The sequence below is a fragment of the Gymnodraco acuticeps genome, unplaced genomic scaffold, assembly GCF_902827175.1.
Source record: "Gymnodraco acuticeps unplaced genomic scaffold, fGymAcu1.1, whole genome shotgun sequence".
NCBI lineage: Eukaryota > Metazoa > Chordata > Actinopteri > Perciformes > Bathydraconidae > Gymnodraco > Gymnodraco acuticeps.
In genome coordinates this window covers 1,219,589-1,230,806 of record NW_022989890.1, presented here as the reverse complement: position 1 = coordinate 1,230,806, position 11,218 = coordinate 1,219,589, and the positions used below count along the sequence as shown (strand labels likewise).

The 11,218-nt window shown below is 39.9% G+C and overlaps 2 protein-coding genes across 2 annotated transcripts; one reads left to right on the top strand and one right to left on the bottom strand.

Annotated features, from left to right (window-relative positions):
• Positions 1-390: 390 nt before the first annotated feature.
• xrra1 (X-ray radiation resistance associated 1) lies at positions 391-7,271 on the bottom strand. The gene is made up of 16 exons (XM_034200539.1): positions 7,066-7,271; positions 6,268-6,413; positions 6,093-6,164; positions 5,937-6,009; positions 5,753-5,850; positions 4,864-5,012; positions 3,399-3,491; positions 3,199-3,317; positions 3,027-3,112; positions 2,848-2,941; positions 2,649-2,767; positions 2,382-2,558; positions 2,159-2,300; positions 1,917-2,032; positions 1,696-1,801; positions 391-1,613 (listed from the first exon to the last, which is right to left on the bottom strand). The coding sequence occupies exons 1-16, from the start codon at positions 7,154-7,156 to the stop codon at positions 1,429-1,431; spliced, it is 1,866 nt and encodes a 621-aa protein (XP_034056430.1). The 5' UTR covers positions 7,157-7,271; the 3' UTR covers positions 391-1,428.
• Positions 7,272-7,513: 242 nt separating this feature from the next.
• On the top strand, positions 7,514-10,626 carry LOC117535881 (sialidase-3-like). Its single transcript, XM_034200529.1, has 3 exons — positions 7,514-7,961; positions 8,125-8,364; positions 8,475-10,626. The coding sequence occupies exons 2-3, from the start codon at positions 8,140-8,142 to the stop codon at positions 9,480-9,482; spliced, it is 1,233 nt and encodes a 410-aa protein (XP_034056420.1). The 5' UTR covers positions 7,514-7,961; positions 8,125-8,139; the 3' UTR covers positions 9,483-10,626.
• Positions 10,627-11,218: the final 592 nt, after the last annotated feature.

Here is an 11,218-nt window from a genome sequence, read left to right as displayed (position 1 = left end):
AATAGGCTTGAGTTTCACTTGAGCCTGTATGCAGCATAACAAATACAGCTATTATGAGAAAAATAAATGTGCAATTACATTAAGCATCATATCTTTTTAGTACCTGTAAGCTCTGCTGTGTAGAGCTTGAAAGTTGTATTTCTGCAGCGTGTCTATTCTTTGTCATTTGGCACATTGTCCTCATCACCATTCATCATATTTGAAGATGAAAACATCCCAACCAGACCCACAGACTGAAGGCTAAGTGCATTATGATACTCACCAGCAGCAGGAAAACAAGCAGACATGAATATGATCATGTATATTCCCATGAAATATCTGCAGAGTGCGTATTGATTTATTCCACCTGGGCTGAAGCTGCATTCCACATCTGCAAGCTGCTCTGCAGAATTTAAATCATATGTAAGAGGAGGCTGAAGTCACAAGGGGAACGAACAGAACATGACCAGAAATAAATGACGTTTTTATTGTAAGCCTGCAGGAGATGTCACACATGACCTTTCAACCATAGGGTTAATAAGAGATTTGATATTGAAAGATATTGAACTGAAGGGGTCTGCTTAGATTACAAACAACTAAATAGCCAGATCCAACAAAAGGATTCTATATAAGGATCCCTTGCTAGCTATAGACAATAGGTTTGTTGTTTAAAATGAACTTTTGCCTACAGTATTAAGTATTACAGTATTTCCTGGAAGGCAAGTCAAAATAAATAGTCTCCTGATACATTTTCTCTTTAAAATAGTTTTTAGAGAAAAACTGTATCAGGATTTTCTCTAAATAGTTTTCTATTCGTGGTTTATGACATAAGAGCAGGAGGAATGGCTCTTCTGAGTAACTTTAATGTGTAAACAGCTGAAGAAAATCTACTTTTGGCTGTTACGTGTGTTAATAAGTTAAGTAAATGAAACGGCACATTAAAGGCACATTTCTCCCCAATCTGTTTCACAGATGAAACATTACATTTTCCTTCAAAACCTTTTTTCCCACTTAAAGAGGCCCCATTATGCTTTTTGGGGTTCTCCTTTCCTGTTGTAAAGGTTTTTGTGCATGTACTTGGTCTGCAAAGGCTAGACCAATAAATAGCTTTTTGAACATTAAAGCATGTCAACATGTCACAGGAGTAGAGGAACAAAATACAAATATGAACCTGGAAATGAGCATAACATGTCCTTTTTAAGTCTAAACACAAGACAGGAAACTGTTTATATCAGACTTAGAAAATATTTAGTTCTACCTTGCTTCTCAGTTTCATCTTTGCTATGAGCCATCAATCTTAATAAAGGCAAAGCGATATGAAAGCACTTACAATTTCACACAAGGTTGGTTTTCTCACCCATTCCATTCACACCAGTTGTGATGTCAACATCAAGGAAATGTTATCAAAGGAATAAATTAATTCACAGTTAATCTGAGGTTGAATATGTATTAGAGAATCTGTACAGGTGGGGGTTCAGCTCCGTTTTGGTTGGTGTTTCTCTCGGACTCTATGCTGGCTGCTCGTTCCATTGTTTCCTTATGGACCATCTTGTGCTTTGTCTTAATGTCCCTCAGCAGCGACAGAGCTTCCTTTTGCTCCTGCTTGTTAACACCGGTGCCGTGTATGGCCCTGCCTGCAGAGAACAGAATGTTATATAGAGAAAGGTCATGACATGTAGAGTTAGCGGACATTGACTGTATCAGAAATGTTCATACTTAAGGGGACTTCTCTGATCGTTGTACTCTCCTTAATTTCCTTTATCAGTTTATCCACCCTTTCAGTTGGCTGCTTTATCGGCTTCAATGGCGGAAGTTCCTTAATCTGTGAACAGATTTAAAAGTCAGGACACAAAGGCGATAACAACGTATTTTATTCTTTATAGCCCCTTTATTTCAACTTGACAGTAATATTGAGGGTGAATGCAATATATAGAGACCCTTTTCTCTCTTTTGCTGTAAGGCATCTGGATGCTATCAAGTTTTGGTTTTGAGTCTCTGTAAACATTCAGATTCTTCAGTTTGTGTTCCAGCATCCGAACAGCTGTTTGAATTCCTGTTGAAAGAAGAAAGAAAACATGAATATTCCCCTAAACTATGGGGGAATTGTAAAGCCAAACGTTTAAAGGCTTTAGAACATTTTTCAAAAATAAAGAGCTGCAGGAGAAAGTGCCGCCCTCACCGACAGGCTCCACCACATCGGGATTCGGTTTTGTGTCCATCAACATTTCGTAGAATCTTTCTGGAATGGTATCGGCTTTGTTCGCTGAAATCTCTTTTTCATCAGCTTGAAGATCACACTCAAATTCAGGAACTTGTGTTGCCTGAACATGAAATAACACTGAGAGTATATTTGCAGAGAGGTAGAACATTAAAAAAAACACAAAAACTGGACATGCACATACCTGAGTAACAAAGAAGTGCTCTGTGCTTTCTTGGAAGGTGTCGTCTCTGCAATTCCCGCTCTCAGATTCTGGTGTTTCCTCTGCAGTCGACTCACTTTTCTCCACATGAGTTTGGGTGAGACAGGGTGCCTCCATCAACAGGGGCTTCTTCCACACTTTGGGGGGTCTTTCTATGAACTGTGACGCAAAGATGTCACCAAATGAAGTGACTCTCGTAAAGAAAATCTGGCTGGTCACAATCAAAAATCGAAGCAGAACGGATGTTACCTTCCATTTAGGGTCAGTGGACACCTTCAGTGAGAGCTTCAATGGCTCTTGGGTCTTTTTGCGATTGATCCTAATCCCCAGTTTCGCTTTGAGGTAATAGGTCAGTAAGGGAGGATCTCCTGTGTCCAAGAAAAACATAAAGCCAATTTTAACATTGAATATTCCGAAAGATACTCTTACCGGAGGAGAGAAGCCTTACCGCTCCTCTGTGTGGTCAGAGGGTTGGAGTGAATGTCAATTTCTCGAAGCATCGGGAAAAGAGCGACCGCCATCAGCGCTTCCTCCTCAGAAATCTGATGAAGAAACACGGATGAGACATGTTAGCTGATTTTAAAAAGGGGTTGTATTTGCTATATTAGAACAATTGATCCAACACACCTTGTTGATTGCTAAATTGATAAACTGAAGCTCAGGTAGTGGGAAGCTGGATCTTTCAGCAGCATTAGGATTTGTCTCAGTGTGGCCTGGATCAAGGAAGAAAGAGATTTTTGATTTTTTTTTAAAATGCAGGTCCATTGTTAGTTATTTATAAATGATATCAAGCATTTACCAAAACCCTCTTTGTATGTTTGCTCTTCAACAGAAGTCTGAAAAGGCTTGGAATAGCCCTCAATTTGCGAAAATGTAATTTCAGAAATATGGTTCCCCTGCAGGTTTAGATACTTCAGCCTGTAAAAGATCATTATAAGATGTTTTTACGCATTGTGACATTAGAGACTACCTCGAGTAATACTTCAACCACATCATGACCTCTTAAGGTTTGCCAGACTGTTGAAGACTCCAGAGGACAGTTTGTTATCGTCCAGCATCAGGACCTCAAGAGCTCCAAACTGTGTGTCTGGCCTGTAAACACAGAACAAACAACACAATTCACTAAGACTATGACTTCCACACAAACACGGATGAATGCATGAATGTGTACAGTAACATACGACATACAGTTTGTGGGCACACCACTTCCTGCTCTTTATGAACCTGGCTGTCCAGCAGGTGTATCAAATGTCTCTACAGTTGCTACACTAGATTCAGGAGTGTGAATTAGGAGCATTTTGTGCACCACCTCTTGGTCAATTTGAAAACTTTATATACATGCATTGCAGTTTGCGGCCTCTCTCTGTACAGTAAGTAACGCTTAAGACAAGTTGTTGTGTTATGAAATCATAATAATAATAATAATGGATTACATTTTTTATTTAGAGCGCTTTTACAGGTGCTCAAAGCGCTTTACAATTACATATTACACATATTAGACATGTAAATGTCATTACTGTGGACATTACCCACAGGAGCAAATGCGGGTAGAGTGTCTGGCCCAAAGACACGACGGCCTGACGCAGTGGCGGCCGAGGCGGGTTTCGAACTGGAGTTCACCAACGCCCCTTGATCTACGCTCTAACCACTGCGCCAAAACCTCCGCATACCCTTGTACTGTTTATTATTGTCATCATTATTAGTTGAATAACTGTGTATACTCTTAACTGTAACCACAAAGGCATTGTGATATAAGATATTGTAGCCTACTATGCTTCAAAACATCAATATAAAGTACATTCTGCAATAACAGATTTAAAAAGCAGACTGGATCATGTTGGATCATGTTCATAGCATCATGTTGTTAGATACTTATTTGTCCTCGAAACACTGAAGCAGATTAATTGTATTTAATTCTGCCAGCTTTTCCATGACTCACATAATAGGTTTTTTTTGTAATAGCTTTTAAATGGAAAGTAGGCCCTGTCTCACAGGCAAAAGAGCCAATACACAGAGCTGTGTGTGACAGAGCTGACCTGTTTGTGAAGTGAATGACAGAAAAGCAATCCCACTCTGGTAAGATTTGATCAATTATCTTCTTGTGCTTTTGACATTTTTTCCAGAATAAATGAGAAAAACTGAGAGGAGTGGATTCATTTGGGCAAATGTAAATCAAACTAAACAGGTAAACAGTAACACTATTAACAAATGTAGCATCTGAATTGTCACAGTATCATCTGCTCAAAAGTGAAGGATTTGTTAAGTAAGGAGTGTGAATGCTCTAAATAAAATATAATATCTTGACACTCTCAATACCTATTCTACAAAAGAGTGATAGTGCCAGGGGGGAGAGGAAGAGGAGGAAGATGTGTTGGGCATTGTGAAAATAAAGATTACATGTTAAGAATAAACTTGACACTTCATGATGCCTTTATGCCTGGACAATGAAAAGTAAGGTACGAACAGGTGGGACGGGTCATGGTTGGAGGAACCCAGATTAGGAGGAAGACGATGAAGCTGATTTCCAGTCAGGTGAAGGCGTTTTAGATGTGGAAGCCGACCCAAGGAAACAATATCCTCTGCAGACAAACTGTTGTAGGACAAATCCAAAACCTGTAATGATTTAAAGAAATTGTTAGGTAAAGTTGTTGCTCATTTGGAAATATTATTGATATTTGACACAAATTATAGCCGATCCTTGTAATTTGTTGTCGCTGTAATTTTAATAATATAAAGGTATGATATAGGCAGATATACACAACCTAGATGTGCAATGAACATTGTTTTCTCACTATTTAAGATCAATGCAGAAGTGAAACAAGCTAATAGAACACATTTTGGATGAATATATAATGTTTAGATGCCACCCTCGCTGCGAGGGGGACCCAAGTTCCCATCAGCAAAAACACGTGGGTTTGCTATCCTGGCTCCAAGATGGTGGAATGAGCTCCCCATTGACATCAGGACAGCAGATATCTTACACACCTTCCGGCGCAGACTGAAAACTCATCTCTTTCGACTCCACTTCGAGCGATAGAACTATTAACAAAGCACTTATATACTAATAAAGGACTGGCTTATCTAAAGCCAGTTGAGTAGCACTTGAAATGTTTTTGCTCTATGAAACCTGATGTACTTATATGATTCTGTTTTCCTCAAGTTTGTATTTTGTTGGTCGAACGCACTTATTGTAAGTCGCTTTGGATAAAAGCGTCAGCTAAATGCAATGTAATGTAATGGTTTGACTAAATGGGCATGTAAAGTTATATTGTTAACCATGTGGCAGGTCAAAACCCAAATATACAATTTTAAGAACGTAATAGTGGTCTATTAAATAAGAGAAAGTCCCTTACCTCGAGATGAGGGAAGTCAGCAGCTTGAAACGTCATGTTGCTGATCCGATTTAATGACACATTGAGTTGCCTTAAAGAAACAAAACTGCTGAAAGACCCTGTAAAAACACATTGTCTTAAAGAAACATGCAAGAGGCACAACTTCTTATTGAAGGAAAGTCTGCATGATGTATACAATAATCACCTAAAGAAAGGGAGTTAATAGATGCATCAATGTGAACTACATTGTCAAACACCTTGAGCTCTTCTGGCTTGACCTGTGCACATGAAGAAACACATATTAAATGTGTTTTACCCACTGAGTTTCAAACAGTTCAAATGTGTGAAAAGTCATTCTTACAGAGTTCAGTTTCTGCTCACTGATGTCAACGGAGCACAGCTCAGACGGATTACCAACACAATGTAACTTGAGCTACAAAAGAAAATTGTGATTGTTTGTGGGCACCGAAAGAAAAAAAACATCTTGCTACAATTTTGTCAAATAAGCACATCTATAATATGTTTCAGAGCCTTACCAGTAAAATCCCATCTAATGTGTTATGAGGAGTCTCAGCCCGCCTGCTGTTCCCACATTCTTCAGGAGTCTCTTTTATTCTTCTACGCACATTCCTGTGGTTCTGCTCGTCTGTCGTTCTGTGATATTCAAGCAAATGTCCAGCCGCTACAGGAAAGTTGAATTGAAATATAATCAGCATGCAGATTTACAAATGTATAATTAATAACCATGGTGGTCAGTGGGGGAAGAAAAAGGCTATTGAGATCCGTTATTTCCCTCAAAGTACACACTGTGAAAAGGCTCCTTTAAAGTAAAAATCCTGCCTCATCAGTCATTTGCTATTATTACTTTTTTGGATATATATTGTTACTGCATAAAATGTGTTTGCTGCATTTTAATGTTGTGATGTTGTGCTATTTTTTAACTCCTGGGTGTACTACTTGGTAGTTTAATCCTCAGCAAAACATCATATTCTATAAAATAATATAATATTGTAGTAGTAGGGTATTTAGTTTAGCTTTTCTGAAAAAAAACAACAACCATGTTTCTCTGAAAATAACTTTTAATGAGCTTAGAACAACAGCCCTGTTTTCATCTTTGTGACTGTGCATTTATACTTCTATTCAAAGAGGGGTTTTGAATATTTAGCTTAAGAAGTAGGATACTTGTATTCATCCATAAATGAACACTTTTTAGTTTATGACAAACAATCCCAATAACAAAAACTTGACATTTCATTGGACAGCAAAGGGTGTGTAAATCTGTAGTATGGGAGCCTTCATGTATATTGTAAGTAACTTCTTTGTTTTTAACATACCTTCTTTCCTCCGGCTGAGCAATGTCCGGGGTGGGAAACATTTGGTGAGATTCTTCTCTCCATTATCACATTTATAGGACGCTGCAGTCATCTTGTTTGCTTGTGATATCCATTTATCAGCAAACAACTTAGCACGTAAGTGTTAATGAGGCTATTCGCGAGGTAATGTAGAAATACTTCAAAATATTTTTGGTCTGGAGCTACACTGTAGTCCTCTGTATCCTAGCAACAGCATGTAAAATGAGAGCCGTTCTCCCGTCCGGCAGGAGGCGGTAAAGAGAAAACATGGCGAGACTAGTTAGTCAAAGATTGACTTCACTGGTAAGATAGAGGTCTGCCCCATGGATGTATAATAAGAACGGTCTGCCCATGCAGGTGAACGTACTTTAAAACATTGCACATATAGTGTTATGAATACGCCATCGTTTTTCATGCACAACACGCGGTGTACGACTTACAAAGACGGATAAACGATCGACCCCTGTTCATTTTACACAGTTTAGCGAGCTAGCGTCTAAACGGAATTGACAACACTGCGCATGCGTGAGCCAGGACACCGTAATAAGTCCGTGTTTCTGATAACTCCTGTCTTCCAATACTTAGTAGCCACTTTATATCTCATTTAGGTTATGTGAAAGCGCGAGTAAGCGAGGAATGCTTGAATTAAAACTGAAACTAAAGTTCTAGCTTACGTATGTATTTTTAAACAAGACGTCTGAGCGAACCCGGAAGTAACAGAGAGTGTATGTTTCGCTTTAGAGCCGTCTTCTTTTCAGATGGACCCATAGCATCAGTGTCGTGAAAATTAGAGGTCTCTTTTATGGCGTGATATTAGACGGTATAATGCCGTTAACGAAAAGATCAAGGGTGTCCAATGTGAAGAGTGACAAGTGAAGGTGAGCATTTTATTATGCATGCACACTATACGTTATGTGCAATTTGTCACAACGCTGTCATATGTGTCTATGAGGAGCTGTTGGACTGTGAACTCTTTCTGTCTCAACATTGTTATACCAAACCAACACTTTTCACATTATTTGGCACATGTTCAATTCGCAGGAAATCTGATCCACCATGGGAAATACACCATCAAAGAGTCGCAGTGGAGATGAACCAGTCAAAACAACTTTGTTTGAAAAGGAGCCAAGTGGGATAACATACAGAATCCCTGCTCTCATTTATCTGAGGCACAGTCACACCTTCCTCGCCTTTGCAGAGAAAAGATCCTCACCCTGTGACCATGATGCCAAAATCCTTGTTATGAGAAGAGGAATGTTGAAGGATGATGGATCTGTTCAGGTTATTATTCACTTGCATAAACCAGCATATTAACCTTTGCTTAAATACTGATACCTGGTAACGTGATCTATGCTCATCTTTTCTAACTCTTGTCTTGTAATGTTTTTCAGTGGTCGTCCAGTCAGGAGCTATCAACAGCATGCCTCCCAAACCACCGCACTATGAACCCCTGCCCTGTATACGAAAAAAACAGCAAAACACTGTTTTTATTTTTCATCGGTATCTTGGGAAACACCACAGAGTTGAGGCAGATTCTCACAGGTAAGAACAAGACGCGCCTCTGCTGTGTTAGCAGCAGCGATGACGGGCAAACCTGGAGTCAAGCGAGAGACTTAACACAAAGTGTGATTGGTGAAACTATCCATAAGTGGGCCACGTTCGCTGTGGGCCCGGGCCACGGTGTTCAGCTGGAGAACGGCAGATTGATCATCCCAGCGTACGCCTATTACGTCCCTTACAGATGCTGCTCCTACCCCATTCCTTTCACAGTCTACCCACGTGCTCTGTCAGTTTATAGCGAGGACTTTGGCCAGACGTGGCATATAGGTAAGATGCTTCGAAAAAAGTCATGTGAGTGCGAAATGGCAGAGATCATAGACCACGAGGGCAGGAGTCATCTTTACTGCAATGCTCGTAACACTGGGGGCCACAGGTGTGAGGCCCTCAGTGAAAACAGCGGTGTGTATTTTGACAAACCCCACATTGCTCCGGAGCTGGTGGAGCCGCCTTCAGGCTGTCAGGGCAGCGTCATCGGCTTCCCTGCCCCTGAATTTGTCCCCAACGATGACGCTGAAAGCAAAGCTTGTGGCACGTCGCTCTTGTCTCCAGACACGCAGACCTGGCTCCTCTTCATCCACCCGACCAACAAGTCTAGTAGAAGGGACATGGGTGTGTATTTGAACCGATCCCCCCTGCACTCATCAGGGTGGGACAGGCCCAGGATCATCCACAGCGGGCCCAGCGGATACTCAGACCTGGCTTACAACGGAGACAAGGATCAGTTCTCGTGCTTGATGGAGTGCGGGAAAGAGAGTGAACTTGAGCAGATTGCGTTCATGTCGTTTAACCTCAATGATGTCATGCAGACGGGCAGTAAGAAAGACAAGAAAATGTGCTGAATGGCTTTTTTTTCTCTATCAACAAAGCTCTCTTAACATTCTCCTGCAACCTAAAAATCCAAGCAAAGGCTACTAAATATTCTGTGCAGTAACATCCGTCTGTGTTTACTGTTGTTCTACAGTCAGGAGGTTAAAGCATGCATGAGTCGTGTGTTTTGTTGTCTCCTCGTTTACATGAAAAAATAATCCAAGTCTTAATAGTATTGATATGCAAGCAGCGTGTGTAAGAAAAAGAAAAACTATTTTTAATCGGTTGGGCGTCTGATTTCAAGCATGCTGTGCTGGACTGTCATCTTTGCAACAGGCTTTGTGTGTAGCATGTTTGACAAGTACATCAATGCCCATTTTTGCATCTTATTAAACTGTCAGTATATCCTGAGCAGTGGAGAGAATCAGCCTACCTCTTTTATTTTCATATGAAGATCATAGCAGGCCTTGTATAGTAGAGCGTAGACTTTCCTGCGTGCTCAGCCTCTCCTTCACATTTAGTATACTCTGATTCACATATGCCTTCTATCTACTCCACTGTTTAAACTTAAGCTGTGCTGCAGCCTATCAGTGCATAGCCCTTTGTGTAGGTCGCAGTGCGCGCTGCGAAGTTGGCATACAAAAATAGACAGAAAAGATTTTTTAAATCCTTTAATTGCCACAGCCAACCGTAATCAATAAGGAGACAAACCAAACTGTACCACATCTATGAGTTTATTGTCAAAAGCATGTTTCTGCGCTACTTTGTACTGTACATAGATATTATTATTTTCCAAAGCAATATTTCACTTGGTTCTTTTGTTTTCTTATTTATTTTCAGGTGCATTTATTATTGTGCTCTTAACAGACTTTTTTTCCCCTTGGCATCATAAAGTTAATGCAGTGTCATGACCAGGTATGATTGGCTGGCTGTTGGTTATCAAATGAAAGCATGTAACGGCATGAAACAGCAGAAGAAGACTCACTATATTTATAACCCTTCTAGAAATGTGCACACACTCAACCTTGCGTCCATCTTGCCTAATGTTGTGTGGCCAAATGCCTCCAGGTGGCTTTGAACTAGTTTCATTGTGTTTTTGTTGGCTGTTGTGGAAAGTGTCCAATCCTGCATGAAACATGTGTTTTAGTAGAAAATAAAAGTTACTGTGTGATCAAGCAATTCATCTTTTGTTTGCTTTTGTACTATTTATAATCTGATAGTGTAATTATTATTGCTTTTAACAACTGAATGTAGGGAAGAAGAACATTTAAAATAATTATCAACTATCATATAGGAATCGGGAGAGAATATACAGCATGGGTGTGTTTTTAAAAAGCAGCTTCGAAGAACACTTTATTGGCTGAAGGGATAATTGGATTCCCTCAGCAGCTAAAGGAGACAGAGGACATGTCGAAGTGATGTGAAGGACTTTTGTTATATAGTGGCCGGTGGGGAATGGAATGGGATTCAGCAGATGTGCTGAAAGCCGGACTGAATTAAGGACAGGAAGGAGCCTTTTAGATGTGGATAAATGTGGATTTTCTTTATTTTTTTCCACAACAAATATATGATACCTCTACTATTAGGAAAGTGGTAGTGTTTGCTAAATTGCATTTAACCAATGAGACTAGCAGTGTCATGACATGCTTAAAATGAGTGCTTTGACAAAGGAAAATTCACTAATACCACTCTTACGGGTACACTGCAAGTTCTCACAAATCGTATTGCAACCTCAAAGGTTAAGCGTTATGTTAATGTTATTATTGTC